We start from the raw sequence: 18,944 nt of genomic DNA, 5'->3' as shown, positions 1-18,944 counted from the left end.
CCAGACTAGCGCTTAAACATTAAATCAGACATACATATTTCCACATCTAGATGTTCCCAATCACTGCAACAGAGAGACAGGATCCCCCACATCAGCACAAACAAGGTTTTTACATAAAAATTAGGTGCTCATACCAGAGTTCTGGGACAAGTATCAGCCTCTGTTCTCAACTGGATGCTTAACTACATGATCGGAAAGATTCAACCTGTAAACAAAACAGTCAACTTAAGAAAAGCTCGTAGGAAACCTCCAATTCCACACACCCCTCACCACCCCCCACCCAAACTGCAGCCTCAACCTCAATGACATCCAGGAGGCATTGGTTTGGAAAGGAACATTGGGATGACTTAAGGCACGTAGTTTCCATTGTGCACTGCCATTATTTATGTTGTAGGTCTCCAGCACATTCAAGTTTTTGAATCATCAAGGATTGATGTGTCATACATGTGCATGTGGCTTTAAGCAGCTTTTTGTTCAGATTTGTTTTTAAAACCTATGAAGTGTGCTTTAGTCTTTTAGGACATCCGAGGCTAGAGATGACATGGGAGCCAGAGAGCATTTCACCTACTCATTAGATTACTGTGAAACCTCTTTCCTATTAAAAGCAAGTATCCATTATTCCCATACTAATTGGTGTAAGTTTTAATCCAAGCACAATATTGTTTGTATATTAGTTATCCATCAGTGCCTTTCCATGTTTCATTAATTTCCATAATGTAAACTCTGTATCATGAGACATAAGCAGCGCAAGTTTGACTTAGACTGAAAAAAAACAAAGCTAGTCGTCTTTGCTTACCCTCATTGCAGTTTCTCAGGAATTTGAAGGCTTACAGTAGATAGTCACTTGTTTTAGTCTGTCATGGTCTTTGAGGAGATACTTCATTTGGTTCTTCATTAGCCTTTAGAATCATGCCTTTAAGAGTGACACTACAGATTTGCAAACACATTGAAACAGTAACAGCACATATGGTTTGGTAGCCTCTGAATGACATGGCCTACTTTTATGAACTGCAGATTACCACGTGTCAAATTCAGAATTGGGGGGGGTGTGCAAAGTCCTTTTTCGACAGCAACTGTAGGCAAGATGGGTACGCATTATCCAGGTTTAGTGTATGTAATCAAGATCCTTTATATACACACCAATTTGATAAACCTTTTCTGGAGATTCAGGTTTGTTGTGTTAGCAGCGTACCAACTACAATTTATATGGTTGAGTTATCCTTATTTTGTAGTCGCCATTGTAATGGATGTGTTATCAGCTGGGGGACCATTATAAAATAAGAGGAGATGTGGCGTTTCAGTGAAACTTTACTTTGAAAAAAGTTACAACACTAATACACAACTTATACTATACATTGTACATTTCAGAGATAGGCTAACAAATTGTGAAGATTAAGCATTTCAACTTCCTCGAATGAACATAAAATTTGTTGAGGAGAAAACGTACAGGTTAAAAAAAAAAGATAAATAAAAAAAATGAAATCAAACTCCTTTTGAGTCCTTTGATGGTAAAGGCAGAGCAAATGCCACTTTGCTATAATAGAACATCTTTGGTCCATGTTAAGATTTTTTTGTGTTTAGTATCGGCTTCTGCCACCTCCTCTGTCAGATCTGCTTCCTCCTCGGCCACCGCCTCGGGGGACTCCCCGGCTTGAGCTGCTGTATGAATCACGTGGAGGAGGATAACCTCTATCCATTGTAGGGGGTAAGCCGCGCTCCTGTCTCCCAACTCTGTCACGCCCACTTGAGTAGATATCATTTCTGCTGCTTGAGTAACTGTCTCTGCCTCCATAACCATCCCGTGCGCTGCTGTAATCATCATAACGACTGCTTCCACCATATGATGGAGGGGGCCCTCTTGCAGGTGGGGCACTACGTGAGTTACCTGCAGGGTCAATGGTCAGGCAATAGGGCAACACTGAGTTACATCACATTTCAATTTGATAATTGCACCTTATTTACTTTTGCTTGCATTTTGTTTATTTTAAGGTCTGCCATGTTTGGGAAGTTCTACTGGATGGGAGGGCATGGCAAGTAAAAAATAACCTAGATTGTTGGCATTAACAGACTAGGCACACTTTAAAAGGTCATCCCATTGGGGTAGCGAGCTCCAGAGCAGCATCTTAAGACTGAAGAGATTCTGCCACATGATATCCAGAGTTGCATTTGTGTCACTGGGGTATTTTTTTTTTATCTTGCTGTAGGTTAATTATATTCCATGTACAGGAGAATATAATTTGCCCTAAAAACTTTTTTTTTTTTTAATCTTCACCATGGGGCAAATAAGTATCCTGAAAAACAGTACTTTGTAAAATAAAACCTTACCGTAAGGCTCATAAGAGTCTCTGTAAGAACCTCCACTCGGATGATCTGAATAGTCTCTATCACGGCCTCCTCCTCCATAGCCATCACGTTCCCTGAAAGGAATCTACTGTTAGCTGGAAGCAAAGGGGGAGGGAGGAGTTTTACTTTGGATATTTGCAGATACATTTGAGCACATACCCATATCCTCTGGAGCCATAATCCTCACGGGAACTTGAGTGGCCATATTCCCGATAGGCATAATCTCTTGGGGGTGGAGCATAATCTCGGGAGTCTCTGGAGCTTCCGTAATCTCTGCCAGAGTAACTGAAAAATATTTACATTTTAGGACCATTCAAATAAAAATATTAAAATAATAATAAAAAACAGGTTAATAACAGAGGTAGACCTACTTACCTATCATACCGGTCCTTTCCACTATAGCCATCATCCCTAGGCGACATGTACACATCTCTGCGAGAGGTCATAGAGTCTCTACGGGGTGGTCCTCCATACCCATCTCTTTCACGTGACAATGGAGCTGCAGACAAAACATTTAGAAAGTCATTATGTTCTACCACCATTGCTAAACTTTGCACTCTATGTTGCTCGAAATGCTGAATGGCAACGTTCAAATCATGAGATCCAGCCAGAAAGTGTGAACATTCAAGTTTAAATTTACCTCTTCCACCCATGCCACCAGATGGTGCTGATCTTTTAGGTGGGGGGCCGCCACTTCTTGGTGGTGGTCCTCTTTTAAGTGGCATCTGCCCTCTTGATGAGCCTCCTAAAGTGGGTAAGAAAATAGGGTTCGATAACTATTTTAACACCAACTAAAACCACTTACAACCCATCAAACCCAGTGGTATTACAATTGTGGGGCTCAGTGGAAAATAGGCACATGCCACATCTACCACCAGCAGCAAGACAAATCACTGGTAGCAAAGGAGCCAATGCCCCTTGTGGCATGTGGCTTTTATCACACTAAGCCATTAATCTAAAAAACAAATCTGGGTAAACCCCCTAATAATGTGTCTGATAATAATTGTAAAGATAAGTTTGGAATTTAAGAGGACTGTGAAGTTAGTAAACCAAAGTATAGACTCCAACAGTAAAATAAAAAGATTCTGAGTTGAAGACTTGGCTTACAGAATCCACAGTCCTGCTTAATACTGATCATGTACTATGCAGACCTATACCTCCTCTTGATCCTCTGAGGCCTCTTGGAGGCCCACGGCTTCTTGGCGGTGGTGGAGGCCCACGTCTACTTCCTACACCAAAAGAGGGCTTTGTAGCTTGCTCTACCTTTATTGGCTTCCCATCCAAAGCCTGTGTTGGGAAAAGAGGCAGAGTTAACCTAAGAAAGCACACAGCTCATTGCAACTTCTATGTCCACAACCAAGACCTTGTTAAGCACTCTTTAGCCCATCAAGTGAGCTTTGTCACCAACCCATATCTAGAATGAGGCCCCTGCACCAAAAAAAAATAAGATTTTACTCACCGGTAAATCTATTTCTCGTAGTCCGTAGTGGATGCTGGGGACTCCGTAAGGACCATGGGGAATAGATGGCTCCGCAGGAGACTGGGCACATCTAAAGAAAGATTTAGGACTATCTGGTGTGCACTGGCTCCTCCCCCTATGACCCTCCTCCAAGCCTCAGTTAGGAACTGTGCCCGGAAGAGCTGACACAATAAGGAAGGATTTTGAATCCAGGGTAAGACTCATACCAGCCACACCAATCACACTATATAACACGTGATAGGAACCCCGGTTAACAGTATGATAACAATTGGAGCCTCTGAAGAGATGGCTCACAACAAAACCCAATTTTTGTAACAATAACTATGTACAAGTATTGCAGACAATCCGCACTTGGGATGGGCGCCCAGCATCCACTACGGACTGCGAGAAATAGATTTACCGGTGAGTAAAATCTTATTTTCTCTGACGTCCTAGTGGATGCTGGGGACTCCGTAAGGACCATGGGGATTATACCAAAGCTCCCAAACGGGCGGGAGAGTGCGGATGACTCTGCAGCACCGAATGAGAGAACTCCAGGTCCTCCTCAGCCAGGGAATCAAATTTGTAGAATTTAGCAAACGTGTTTGCCCCTGACCAAGTAGCTGCTCGGCAAAGTTGTAAAGCCGAGACCCCTCGGGCAGCCGCCCAAGATGAGCCCACCTTCCTTGTGGAATGGGCTTTTATTGATTTAGGCTGCGGTAATCCTACCGCAGAATGCGCCAGCTGAATAGTGCTACAAATCCAGCGCGCAATAGACTGCTTAGAAGCAGGAGCACCCAGCTTGTTGGGTGCATACAAGATAAACAGCGAGTCAGTTTTTCTGACTCCAGCCGTCCTGGAAACATACATTTTCAGGGCCCTGACTACGTCCAGCAACTTGGAATCCTCCAAGTCCCTAGTAGTCGCAGGCACCACAATAGGTTGGTTCAAGTGAAAAGCTGAGACCACCTTCGGGAGAAACTGAGGACGAGTCCTCAATTCTGCCCTATCCATCTTATGACCACTTTCCACATGAGATATTTTAATTCCACAGTCTTAAGTGGTTCGAACCAATGTGATTTCAGGAATGCCAAAACCACATTGAGATCCCAAGGTGCCACTGGGGGCACAAAAGGAGGCTGAATATGCAGAACTCCTTTGACAAAAGTCTGAACTTCAGGCAGTGAAGCCAGTTCTTTCTGGAAGAAAATCGACAGAGCCGAAATCTGGACCTTGATGGACCCCAATTTGAGGCCCAACGTCACCCCTGCTTGCAGGAAGTGTTGGAATCGACCCAGTTGAAATTCCTCCTTCGGGGCCTTCATGGCCTCACACCAAGCAACATATTTCTGCCAAATGCGGTAATAATGTCTTGCGGTGACATCCTTCCTGGCTTTGATCAAGGTAGGGATGACTTCCTCCGGAATACCCTTTTCCTTTAGGATCCGGTGTTCAACCGCCATGCCGTCAGACGCAGCCGCGGTAAGTCTTGGAACAGACAGGGTCCCTGCTGCAGCAGGTCTTGTCTGAGCGGCAGAGGCCAAAGGTCCTCTGCCCGCATCTCTTGAAATTCCGGGTACCAAGCTCTTGGCCAATCCGGAACCACGAGTATGGTTTTCACTCCTCGCATTCTTATTATTCTCAGTACCCTGGGTATGAGAGGTAGAGGAGGAAACACAAACCGACTGGTACACCCACAGTGTCACTAGAGCGTCCACAGCGATCGCCTGAGGGTCCCTTGACCTGGCGCAATATCTTTTCAACTTTGTTGAGGCGGGACGCCATCATGTCCACCCGTGGTCATTCCCAACGGTTTACCCGCATTTGGAAAACTTCTGGAAGAAGTCCCCATTCTCCCGGGTGTAGGTCGCCCATCGGAGAATCCTTGTGGCTTCTGCCATCGCCATCCTGCTTCTTGTGCCGCCCTGTCTGTTTACATGGGCGACCGCCGTGATGTCTGATTGGATCAGTACCGGCTGGTTCTGAAGCAGGGGCCTTGCTTGGCTTAAGGCATTGTAAATGGCCCTTAGCTCCAGAATAATTATGTGAAGCGAAATCTCCTTGGAAATTTCTTCCCTGTGCGACTGCACTCCAGCCCCGAAGGCTGGCCTCCGTGGTCACCAGGACCCAGTCCTGTATTCCGAATCTGCGGCCCTCTAGTAGATGAGCCCTCTGCAGCCACCACAGCAGCGACACCCTGTTTCTTGCCGACAGGGTTATCCGCTGTTGTATCTGTAGATAGGACCCGGACCATTTGTCCCACAGTTCCCACTGGAACGTCCTTGCGTGGAACCTTCCGAATGGAATTATGCTTCGTACGAAGCTACCATTTTTTTTCAGGACTCGTGTGCTTCCACTGGAAGAAACTTTTCTGGTCTGTGTCCAGAATCATTCCCAGGAACAGAAGACGTGTCGTCGGGACCAGCTGTGACTTTGGAATATTGAGAATCCAGTCGTGCTGTTGTAGCACTTCCCGAGAGAGTGCTACCCCCACTACCAACTGTTCTTTGGACCTCGCCTTTATCAGGAGATCGTCCAAGTACGGGATAATAAAAACTTCCTTCTTGCGAAGGAGTATCATCATTTCGGCCATTACCTTGGTAAAGACCTTCGGTGCCGTGGACAACTCCAACGGCAGCGTCTGGAACTGATAGTGACAGTCCTGTACCACACATCTGAGGTACTCCTGGTGAGGAGGGTAAATGGGGACATGCAGGTACGCATCCTTGATGTCCAGGGAGACCCTGTAATCCCCCTCGTCCAGGCTCGTAATAACCGCCCTGAGCGATTCCATCTCGAACTTGAATCTTCTGATATAAAAGTTCAAGTATTTTAATTTTAAGATGGGTCTCACCGAACCGTTCTGTTTCGGTACCACAACCATTGTGGAATAGTAACCCCTTCCATGCTGAAGGAGGGGCACCTTGACAATCACTTGTTGTGATTATAGTGTTGAATAGCCACCAACACCGCCTCCCTGGCAGAGGGAGGTGCCGGTAAGGCAGATTTTAGGAAACGGCGGGGGGAAGAACGTCTCGAACTCCAGCCTGTACCCCTGAGAATACTTGAAGGACCCAGGGATCCATGTGAGAGCACACTGGGCGCTGAAATTTCTGAGACGGGCCCCCACCGTACCCGGGTCCGCCTGAGCAGCCCCAGCGTTATGCTGTGGACTTACCGGACGCAGGGAGGACTTCTGCTCTTGGGAACTAGCTGTGTGCTGCAGCTTTTTCCTCTACCTTTGCCTCTCGGCAGAAAGGATGAGCCTCTAGCCCTCTTGCTTTTCTGGGGCCGAAAGGACTGTACTTGATACGGTGCTTTCTTTTGTTGTGGGGTAGCCGGTGGCAAAAAAGTTGATTTCCCAGCAGTAGCTGTGGAAACGAGGTCTGAAAGACCATCCCCCAACAGTTTTACCCCCTTATAGGGCAAAACTTCCATGTGCCGATTCGAGTCGGCATCGCCTGACCATTGCAGAGTCCATAACCCCGTCTGGCGGCAATGGACCTAGCGCTTATTTTTGATGCCAGCCGGCAAATATCCCTCTGTGCATCACGCATGTATAAGACCACGTCTTTTATATGCTCTATTGTCAGCAAAATAATGTCCCTATCCATAGTAATTTTCCGACAGGGAATCTGAACACGCAGCAGGAGCACTGCACATCCATGCCGAAGCAATGGCTGGTCGCAATATAATGCCCGAGTGTGTGACTATCTTTTAGGGTAACCCCCTGCTTTTTATCAGCAGGTTCCTTCAGGGCGGCCGTATCCGGAGACGGTAGTGCCACCTTTTCTGATAAGCGTGTAAGCGCTGTATCTACCCTATGGGGTGTTTCCCAACGTGACCTATCCTCTGGCGGGAAAGGGTACGCTGCCAATTACCGTTTAGAAATTATCAATTTCTTACCGGGGGAAGACCACGCTTCCTCACACACCTCATTTAATTTCTCAGATGCAGGAAAAACTACTGGTAGTTTTCTCTCACCAAACATAATACCCTTTTATGTGGTACCTGGGGTATCATAAATGTGTAATACATTTTTCATTGCCTCAATCATGTAACGGGTGGACCCATTTGGAGGGTACACTAGTCTCATCGTCGTCAACACTGGAGTCGGTATCCGTGTCGACATCTGTTTCTGCCATCTGAGGTAGCGGGCGTTTTTAGAGCCCCCCATGACATTTGAGACGCTGGAACAGGCACAAGCTGAGTAGCCGGCTGTTCTGTGTCGTCGACCTTTTGTATAAGGAGTTGACACTTTCACGTAATCCTTCCATAAGTCCAACCACACCGGTGTCGATCCCGCAGGGGGCGACATCACATTTACAGGCATTCGCTCCGCCTCCACATCATTATCCTCCTCATACATGTCGACACAGCCGTACCGACACACAGGGAATGCTCTGACAGAGGACAGGACCCCACAAAGCCCTTTGGGGAGAGAGGGAGAGTATGCCAGCACACACCAGGGCGCTATATATCACAGGGATATCACATATAAGAGTGTTTTCCCTTATAGCTGCCTATATATATTGTATACTGCGCCTAAATTGTGCCCCCCCTCTTTTTTAACCCTTTCTGTAGTGTATTGACTGCAGGGGAGAGCCAGGGAGCTTCCCTCCAACGGAGCTGTGAGGGAAAAATGGCGCCAGTGTGCTGAAGGAGATAGCTCCGCCCCTTTTTCACTGACTTTCTCCCGCATTTTTATGGATTCTGGCAGGGGTTAAAAAGCACCTATATAGCCTCTGGGGCTATATATGGTGCCAGTTTGCCAGCCAAGGTGTCAGTATTGCTGCTCAGGGCGCCCCCCCCAGCGCCCTGCACCCATCAGTGACCAAAGTGTGTGGTGTGCATGAGGAGCAATGGCGCACAGCTGCAGTGCTGTGCACTACCTTGGAGAAGACTGAAGTCTTCAGCCGCCGATTTTCCGGACCACCTTCTTGCTTCTGGCTCTGTAAGGGGGACGGCGGCGCGGCTCCGGACGACGAGGTTGGGTGCTGTGTTCGATCCCTCTGGAGCTAATGGTGTCCAGTAGCCCAAGAAGCCCAAGCTACCACCACTTAGGTAGGTTCGCTTCTTCTCCCCTTAGTCCCTCGATGCAGTGAGCCTGTTGCCAACAGGTCTCACTGAAAATAAAAAACCTAACATACTTTCTTCCTAGGAGCTCAGGAGAGCCCCTAGTGTGCATCCAGCTCAGCCGGGCACAGAAATCTAACTGAGGCTTGGAGGAGGGTCATAGGGTGAGGAGCCAGTGCACACCAGATAGTCCTAAATCTTTCTTTAGATGTGCCCAGTCTCCTGCGGAGCCGTCTATTCCCCATGGTCATTACGGAGTTCCCAGCATCCACTAGGACGTCAGAGAAATAAAATATCTATATCTATCTATCTATCTATCTATCATCTATCTATCTTTCTTTTTCATCCACTAGGGGTCACTGGAGTACTCTTGGGATATGGACGGGCTTCCGTAGGAACAGCACTGAATATTTAAATTTAGTAACACTCCACCCCTCCATATCCCCGAGCACATCTCAGTGTTTTTTACTGAGCCGAACAGGAATTGAGAGGTTGATAATGGAGTATTACATATAACATAACTGACACTAACGTTGTTAACACATAACGTTACTGACAACTAAACAGTTGACACCCTAACCAGCACTTGTAACTTGAACCAGTCGGTGAAAGTGTGTTACCATAAGATCCTCAGAACTAACCACAAGTAGGTAAAACTGCTCTGGGTGGGCGTCCAGTGCCCCCTATGGATTCAAAGAAAAGGATTTACCTGGTAAGTACCAAAATCCTATTATCATCTATCTATCATCTATCTACTATATGTATGTATGTATGTATTATGGCAGTGGTGCCAGGCACTCCTGGTCCTGCAGTTTTAGCTTGCCTGGGTGCCCTCCGTGCTGGCTTGGATAAGCATTCGGAACAAAAGACTGCGTCACTCCAGATCTTTAACATGCTAGTAGTGTATTTCAAATCAACATCACGAAAACCAACGTTTCAGGGCCCGGTAGCCCCTTTGTCAAGGGGTGTGTGGTGCAAAGAAGGAAAAGTCTTTTCCTTCTTTGCACTACACACCTTGACAAAGGGGCTACCGGGCCCTGAAACGTTGGTTTTCGTGATGTTGATTTGAAATACACTACTAGCACATTAAAGATCTGGAGTGACGCCGTCTTTTGTTCCACATATATCTGTATCTCTAGGAAGTAATACAGGAAGTTTCCAAATAACAGAACAAGTCTCCATGCCAAGACTTCACGTCTTACAAGATAAATTTTGCATCAACTCTGTATTAGCATGGACAAAGACACTAGCATTCCCACTAGGCACCAATTACCACCTAGTTTTAATATGTGTCCTGCCTCCAGTCATGTGCTGGGAATGCATGGACTGGTGCACCTCCCGCATACCATGGAAAATAGAACAGCATGGGGGGAATTTAATCGTTGATTGCACCAGCAGCCACTACATATCACCTGAAAAATTAAATTGTTGTTCAGTTTGGCTGCAAACAGCACCAGTTTCTACACTCACAGCCCCCCTGGAGGTGGCAATCTGGATAGAGCTATGAATTGAGCCATGTGACCAATTTTGGCACTACTTGTGTTGTGCCTAAACCTGGTCTGTTTGGAAACTACAAAACTACTGAATTTTTAAATTTAGGATCGGAGACTGGGTGCACAGCCATAAAGAATTCCTCACCCTAGATGTTTGCAGTATATCAAGACAGTCCATGTGTAGTAGTGGCAGACTAAGGATAGTTACCAATGCTCTTAACTACCCATTCAGCTTGACAAGGCCATGTTTATTAATATCTTCACAGGAAACTCTGAAGTACCACTTGCAGTGCATCTCATTTAGCAATTCCCTAGAATTTGCAGAGGGGTATGTCCCCAGTTTTTTAGTCCAGCAGGGGCATATCTACCCATTGGCCAGTAGGACACTCACCAGGGGCACCACATGATGGTGCCACCCTCAGCCAACTGGTGGAATCCCTTAAGCCCCAGTGTCTGGCAATACCTGCCGTGCCAAGCTGCCTGTGCATTGCCTAGGATGGAGGATCACTCAGCAGGCAGGAGCTGGTGTGGCACAGTAATGCACTACAGGGAAGAAAGTGAAAATAAACTACAACTCCCAACAAGGGCTGCTGGGAGCTGAAGTTTTAGTTTCTTCACATAGACTGGTGCCAGACACCGGCGCCAGCTCTTGCCTGCCGAGCGATACTCAGCCCTCCATCCCAGGCAATGCACAGGCAGCTTGGCACAGCAGGTAATGCCACACACTACAGGTATCTGCTGGGATGTTGTAGGGTGGGGTATAGGGCTATGTGGGTAGGCTATGTATGTGCTTGAGGAGGAGCTGGGCTATGTGCAGGAAAGGGGACCATCTATATTTGGGGGGAGGGCCTACAGCTATGTGACTGGGGAGGGGACTACAGCTATTTGTTGCTGGGAGGGGGAAAATAACGAAATGCTGTATTCTGGTGGGGGCTATGGCTATGTGCCGAGGGTGGACTACAGCTAAGTACATTTGAATAGGAGTTAGGTAGTGCGCTGCACTTTACATTACTATTTGATTATGCTACCTAGCCTTGGGTGGCATTGCCTCCTCGGTGTTAAGAATTTACTGTGTGGGCATAATGTGTAAAGGGAACTGCGACTGTGTGGGTATGATGTGTAAAATGGGTACTACTGTGTAGCATCATTTGAATTGGGGGTACTATTGTATGGCCATGCCCCTTTCCCACAAGATCATGTCCCTTTTCAGACATGCATGTTTCCCATTTCAAATATGTGGGTGCCAGGGGCACCCCAGATCCCAAGATACAGCCGCCACTCCTCCCCCCCCCCCCCCCCCCCCAGCATCAGAATGGCGACAGCTGACAAAAAAAAAAAAAAAAAAAAAAAAAATTATATTCCCAAACTGTAAACTAGCATCCAATTAAAGACAGCAACCCTACTGTGTACTTAATAATTGTTACCTGTAGGCAACTACTAGAGGAAATTATATATAAACGTATACTTTAAGGAATGTTTTGGGCCAATGAAGCAAAGTAGTGTTAAGGTTGTAACCATGTGCATACCTTCCCATTCAGCTCTCTTGCTGCATCCTTCGCATCTGCAGGGCTCTCAAAGGTAACAAATGCAAAGCCTCTGGACTTGTTTGTTTCACGATCTTTCATTAACAGGACTGGGAAGGAAATATTTCACATTTGTAGATCATTGACAAGGTCACAATATAAAGACTACATGCATATAGCATTACAAGAGCTCAGAACTTCTTAGAGGACAATTAAGCTTTATCAATTCAACACATGATCAATGCAAAGTAATCATCATAGCTCACACTCTTCCACAGCAGACATCTTTCTTTGGCAACACTCACCTTCTGCAATGTGCCCGAATTTCCCAAACACTGCTTCCAAAGCTTTCTCTGTGGTCTCTGTGTTCAAGCCACCGATGAACAGTTTCCCGGGACGGTCAGCTTCCAGCATTTTCAAACTAAAGGCCAAGAAGAGAGGAGAGGATGCACATTAATTCCAGTAGCAGAGATCTGCAGGTTCAGAACACAGAATAGCATTAGCTTACAGGTACAAGCAACGTAAACATGTAGGCCCAATAAATGTTTTAACCACTACATATAAAATACACTTGGTCATAAAAACACTATACTTCAGTATGCACCCGAGATATCAGGGGAGGAAGCAGCCTCCCAAGGGCCTGAGCGTGTGGTATGTAATGCTCCTAAAATAGCAGTGCACCCTTATTCAGGTCCCCTCAGGTGAGAGACTATGGAGGACGTGCCCGAAGTAACGGCCGTCCGAGGCCCGGCTGAGGTGGGGGTCGACACCCAGGCACAAGATGGCGGGCAGCAGTGCGGGAGGAAAAGCCACGCATTTAAGGCCGCCTGCAACGCTGCCTCCAGCCCGCACAGCTCCACCATAAACGCCAGCACAGACAGCGAGGGGCAGCCGGGTACTACTACAGCCGCTAGCAGCAACACGCCTCACAAAGCTGCGCAGGGGTGATTAAAATGGCGGACCCTAAAATGGCGGCTCCGTCCCGCATGGCCGCTGCCCCAAACTTGCCACCCACTGTGGACCTCGAAGCACACGGCCAACCCGAGACCGCATCCGACGGTAATTTCCATCCACCCGCTATATACTAACCACGTTTAATAAAAAAAAAAAACCCACCGTGAGAGAGTGCTCCCATTCACTTACCGATGTCTTCCTCCCTCAACGACTGCGCAAATAAAATGACCGCGGACAAAGAATGCGTGTGTCTTAAATAGTACTGACGTCACTCAGTCAAAACGAGGCTGCAGTGCCAGGATGCGAAGATGCACGAATGGCAGAGGGTCACGTCTGAGGGTCACGTGGTGAGGCGCGACAGCTGCGGCCAGTACAGCGCTACAGTGCACGAGAGGGCGTGCTGCTTCCTACGTGACGTCACGGGGCGGGTCTGTAACCGCAAAGCCATTGGTGCGGGCTGCGGGGGAGGGTCTCTGTCTCGCTCTCTCTAGGCCCGGAAGCAGCTTAGCTGCGATCACATGCTGCAAACTATTCATGCATTTAATATTAAACATCGGAGCCGCCGCTGGTGCGGGAGGTTGTCCAGCTCCTTCTGCTTCCCGCGCTTTACAATTGCAGCGGCTCTGTTTATTAATACTATATTCTCTTTACATCAACTAACCTTTCCCATAATGTGTTAGCCTTTATAGGGCTTAATTTACAGTTGTACGCTATCCTACGCTTCTGGACTTTCCTCTTAATTTGTGATTGCCATCACCTGATTTTAACAGGTGAATAGATAAGAAAGGTGTTACAGCACAGGTGATGGCAATCATAAATTCAGAGGGAAGTCCAGGAGCAGAACATTCTGTCCCTCCTGGAGAGGGTCATGTTGGGAGTTACGTGCTATGCTGATGTTTTCGCAATTGAACAATTATCGGCAGACTGAATGCGCTGCGATCACAAAGCATATGCGCAAAGGCGCTTTTACAAATGCGTTGGAAATAAGGATTCAGTTGCAAATTAAGTGACAGGAAATGACAGTTTGTGGATGGTAACATGGCGTCAGTAGGGAATGGCTGTAAAAACGCAGGCGTGTCATGGCAGTTTGCAGACCATGTATCTGATGTCAGCAGACCCTCCAACATGACCCGCCCCACTAGGTACAAAATGCTCTGTTTCTGGACTTCCCTCTTAATTTATGATTTCCATCACCTGTGTTGAACTAGTTAAATGATAAGAAAGCTGTTTCTTCACAGGTGATGGCAATAATAAATTAAGAGGGAAGTCCAGAAACAGAGCATTTCTCTGGCTGGGTCCACAGGATTAGCCACAGGATAACATTGGGATATTGTCGAGCGACAGCGAAAATGGCACCAACACGGTCACAAGCTTTCTGGCCTCCCAGGATGCATTGGGGCCTCCACTGTATAGTCCCGCCCACTGACTCAGTCAGATCAGTTTTTTGCTTGGTGCGGCAGGAAGCCGCATGGTCACAGGGCTGCTGTGAAAGCAGCCTCAAGTTTCCATTACTTTATTTTTATAGACTTACTGTTTTTGTTTGAGCGACTTCTCTTAACAGCGTCTTAAACGTGTATTAGAAAGAGTCGCTCCAACAACTCCCCACCGGGTCGCAACAACGCTTACCTTCGCGGTACAGTGCTGTCTCGACGGGCGTCTGTGTCGGATGTTCTAGCAGGTCCAGCAGACGTTACCAGGCTGTGGCCGGAGCATGGGGAGACAGTGAGTATATGGACTTCCTCTTACTAGAGGGGTCAGGACACAGCTACGCTGATTTGGTGGAGACTACAAACAGCGTGTTGATGCGCCGAGCTCTCGAGATGAGTGTGACAGCGCTACGCTCCGGGGATCATAGGCGCCAGGACTAGGTGAGGCCGCGATCCTGGGAGTTTAAGTCAACAGGGGGTTTCAGACGCTCTCCTGGCCGTCCCTCCTCCGAGTTCATGGCCAGTTCCCGCGGGTCTCTCGTTTCATGAACTGAATGACCTCACTTCCGGCTCAGACGCTACCACGAGGGTACTCGGTCGCAGCTTAGACGCTGCGGTTGTGTACACTGGATATAAACCCGCCCAGACCGAGTCGCAGGCCTTTAGTGTCTGCATGCACGTGGAGTCGCTCAGCGTCCGTGTCCGTTGGTGAGCGTCCGTGTCCGTTATCAGTTACCAAGAGCGGCAGTGTACACCAGTAGCGTCTGAATCCACTCAGCGTCTTTCGAGCGTCTTTGCTTGGATATGGAAGTGTGGTGAGTCTCCCTGTATCCCGCTCCCTGGAGGCAGGGTATACAGTACTAAAAATTCCTTCTACTTCTTAGTGTGCACTGTTAATTTTTAGTACCTATTGCATATGAGACCTGTATATTACTGTGTTTTCTGCATGTTATGTTGAAAAAGAACCAGTTAAACAGAAGTACAAATTTCCTACTTATGTATAAGTTATTATGGAGGTTGTATTCTCACATGACAATGTCTAATGCTTTAACATGTGACTGACTGCTAGTATGTGTGCTGACTTTTCTGTGTAATGTCAGTCCTGTTCTGACCCTCAAATCAGGTGCACTGTGGTCAGATTGATTTCACCTCTATATACTGATTATAGGGTGTGGTTCAGTCACAAAATTGTGTAGTCAATATCAGAAAAAATGTCTGTGAGCGGCAAAAGTGATGAGGAGAATTTGTCAAGCACTCCTACAGCCCTAACATGCTTATCTTGTAAGTCAGGGGTAATTGATATGATTCAATTGGTCACTTATGAGGGTTTGTGTGCAAACTGTTTCGCTTTTCAGCGAAGTAAAAAACAGGAGTTAGTTCAACCTCCAGTAGAGCCACCATGGAATATGTTCGCAAAGACTCTGTCTTCAATAGCGGACAGGTTAGCTCCAGTAGCACCACCTCAGGGGTTAGGTTACACTATGAACCCATACATGCAGCTCCCTTCCTATGGTTTGGTTCCACTAGCCTCTACAAGCAACCAAGGGGTAGGTAAGCCTAAGACAGATATGTCTGTATGGCAGACTACACAAGAGGATACATCGGATGATGATGCGGAAACAATAGATTCAACTCCGTATGATGATCAGTCGCAGAGCTTTAGTTCAGATGATGTAGCTGAACTCATTAATGCAGTAAAGGCTGTGCTTTCTCTGGAAGAACCAGCCAAGACAGCGTTAAAAGCAAAAGCACCTGTATTCAAACGAACAAAGTCAGTGAAAGCTGAATTTCCAGCGTCAGAGGAGTTGACGGAAATGATGGGGCAGCGCCCGGTAAAAAGTATAAGATTCCTAGGAGATGGGATTCTTATTATCCATTTCCTGCTGGAGATTGTTCGAAGAGAGAAGTTCCTCCAAAAGTAGATGCACATGTTCTGCGACTCGAGCACAAATCTGCTTTGCCACTGTCATCTACCTCTTTGAATGATGTCAGACAGGAGGGTAGAGAGCCTATTGAAAAATATTTTTTCTCTTGTGGGTGCAGTGGTAAGACCTGCTATGGCTTCGGCCTGGGTAGCAAAGGCAATGGGCGAATGGATAGAGGAACTAGAGAATGACATCCCCTCTCCTACTAGGGAGCAAGAGGATCGTCTTTGCCGTTTAAGACAATCTGCCCAGTATTTAGAAGAAGCAGCCATTGATGTAGGCACTGTTGCTTCTAAAGCTTCAGCCCTGGCAGTAGTCGCTCGCAGAGCAGTCTGGCTACGGACCTGGAAGGCAGATGCGGAGTCCAAGAAGGAATTGGAAGCATTGCCTTTCATGGGTAATATATTATTTGGAAAACCTTTATCGGATATCCTAGAGTCAGAGGCCTAATCGAAGAAGGTCAGATTTCCGGCTACCTACAACCCTAAGTCCAAGGGTTTAAAATTTTGCTCATTTCGCTGGCAAAGCAAAGCGAAAGGTAAAGAGGAGCCTAAACAACCCCAGTTTAAATCCAGGGGTAAGAAGCAGTGGGCTAGCAAAAAGCCAGCTTCCAAACCTGAACAAAAGCCCTCAGCCTGAAGAGACGGGCCTCCGCCTGGAGGATTCCAGGGTTGGGGGCCGACTCCTGCAATTTGCACACACATGGCAACAGTCAACAACAGATGCCTGGGTGCAGAAGGTAGTATCTCAGGGGTATGGGTTCCCATTCAGGAGGCAGCCTCCTCAAAGATTTTTTTGCACCAGCCCGTCTCGTATAGAGTCGAAGGCCAATGCCCTGCAAGAAGCAGTCCAAAAATTACTGCAGTCAGGTGTGATTGTCCCAGTACCTCCATCACAAAAGGGACAGGGGTATTACTCCAATCTGTTTCTAATCCAGAAACCAAATGGGTCATATCGACCAATTCTAAATCTGAAGATGTTGAACAATTACATATGGATCCCGAAGTTCCACATGGAGACGTTACGCTCCATAATGTTGGCTATGGAACCGGGAGACTATATGGTATCTCTGGATGTGCGGGATGCTTACCTACATGTGCCTATAGCACTATCACATCAGTGTTACCTCAGGTTTGCCATCCTCAAGGAACACTTCCAGTTCCAAGCTCTGCCCTTCGGGCTAGCTACAGCACCCAGGGTGTTTACCAAGATCATGGTGGTTATGGCAGCTTGTCTGCGCAAACAAGGGATAAGGATATTCCCATACCTAGACGACCTATTAATCTTAGCACAGTCGCAAGATTTACTGTTGAGCCATCTCCAACAGACGATAGTTTGTTTACAGAGACACGGGTGGCTCATAAATTGGGAGAAGTCGTCCCTGAATCCATCACAGCGGATGGTTCATTTGGGAGCCATATTGGATTCAGACCTACAGAGAGTTCTTTTACCAGAGAAGAAAATAGTCAAGGTGCAGGTCATGGCTCAGAAAGCGTTGCAAGCCCAGACAATGTCAGTCCATGCAGCAATGCGACTGTTGGGTCTGATGGTATCAACGTTCGACATGGTGGAATATGCGCAATTCCACTCCAGACCATTGCAGCATCTCATTTTGACAAAATGGAACGGAAATCATCAAACAATAAAGAATCAGATGATAAAGATTCCAGTAAATGTAAAAAGGTCTCTAGCATGGTGGCTACAGACAGACCATTTAAACAAGGGGAGACCCTTTTGGATAAAAGAGTGGCAAGTCCTGACGACAGATGCCAGCCTGCAAGGTTGGGGGGCGGTACTCGGAAGCCTATGGTTCCAGGGAAAATGGACCGCAAGGGAAAGTCGCCTGCCGATAAATCTGTTAGAAATAAGAGCCATTTACTTGGCCCTAGTTCAGGCAAAGGACAATCTACAAGGAAGACCAGTCCAGATCCGCTCAGACAATGCGACGGCAGTAGCATACCTAAATCATCAAGGAGGGACTCACAGCAAGAGTCTGATGGAGGAAGTAACTCCCATTCTAAAGTGGGCAGAACTCCATCTCCCAGCTTTGTCAGCAGTATTTGTCCCGGGTGTACTAAATTGGGAAGCGGATTTTCTCAGTCGGCACACCATTCAGGAAACCGAATGGGCACTACACCCAGAAGTGTTTCAGACACTGGTGAACAGATGGGGTCTACCGGAGATAGACCTTATGGCGTCTCGTCTAAACAACAAAGTTCCGAGGTACGGATCAAGAACAAGGGACCCAGGAGCAGTCCTGGTAGACGCACCGTCAGTAGAATGGAGGTTTCAGCTGGCATATCTGTTCCCTCCAATATCTCTGTTACCCAGAGTAGTGAGAAAGATAAAACAGGCAAAAGGAGCAATCATTCTAATAGCTCCAGCTTGGCCAAGAAGGCATTGGTACACAGATCTGTGGAGAATGTCCGTGGAAGCACCGATACTGCTCCCTCAACGTCCAGATCTGTTAATGCAGGGTCCTTGTTGTCACAGTCATCTGGATCGCCTGTCTTTGACGGCGTGGCTGTTGAAACCTCTATCTTAGAGGCTAAAGGATTTTCAAAGCAAGTAATCCAAACCATGCTTAGAGCAAGAAAGCCTTCTTCGGCCCGTGTATATCATAGAATATGGCAAGCCTATATTCATTGGTGTTCTGGAAAAAATTACAATCCAAGAGCCTTTAAAGTAGCTAAAATTTTGGATTTTCTGCAGGCAGGATTGGATAAGGGGTTGAAGGTTGCTTC

General features: G+C 47.0%; 1 protein-coding gene and 1 non-coding gene across 4 annotated transcripts; both read right to left on the bottom strand.

Annotated features, from left to right (window-relative positions):
* Window positions 1-1,290: 1,290 nt before the first annotated feature.
* On the bottom strand, window positions 1,291-13,142 carry RBMX (RNA binding motif protein X-linked). Of its 3 annotated transcripts, none has more exons than XM_063937429.1 (9): window positions 13,038-13,142; window positions 12,200-12,315; window positions 11,898-12,004; window positions 3,495-3,630; window positions 2,984-3,088; window positions 2,719-2,842; window positions 2,503-2,628; window positions 2,326-2,417; window positions 1,291-1,885 (listed from the first exon to the last, which is right to left on the bottom strand). In XM_063937429.1, exons 2-9 carry the CDS (start codon window positions 12,306-12,308, stop codon window positions 1,578-1,580), a joined length of 1,107 nt encoding a protein of 368 aa, XP_063793499.1. In that variant the 5' UTR covers window positions 12,309-12,315; window positions 13,038-13,142; the 3' UTR covers window positions 1,291-1,577. The 3 variants fall into 3 exon arrangements, with proteins under 3 accessions (XP_063793499.1, XP_063793501.1, XP_063793500.1); XM_063937431.1 differs by having other exon boundaries at window positions 3,501-3,630; window positions 13,038-13,141; XM_063937430.1 differs by having other exon boundaries at window positions 13,011-13,089.
* On the bottom strand, window positions 12,082-12,156 carry LOC134953849 (small nucleolar RNA SNORD61). Its single transcript, XR_010185818.1, has one exon. It is a non-coding gene; the product is annotated as a small nucleolar RNA SNORD61 (small nucleolar RNA).
* Window positions 13,143-18,944: the final 5,802 nt, after the last annotated feature.

The sequence above is a fragment of the Pseudophryne corroboree genome, chromosome 8, assembly GCF_028390025.1.
Source record: "Pseudophryne corroboree isolate aPseCor3 chromosome 8, aPseCor3.hap2, whole genome shotgun sequence".
NCBI lineage: Eukaryota > Metazoa > Chordata > Amphibia > Anura > Myobatrachidae > Pseudophryne > Pseudophryne corroboree.
Note: the sequence above shows the minus strand (reverse complement) of the source record. Positions and strands in the feature narration are given on the sequence as shown.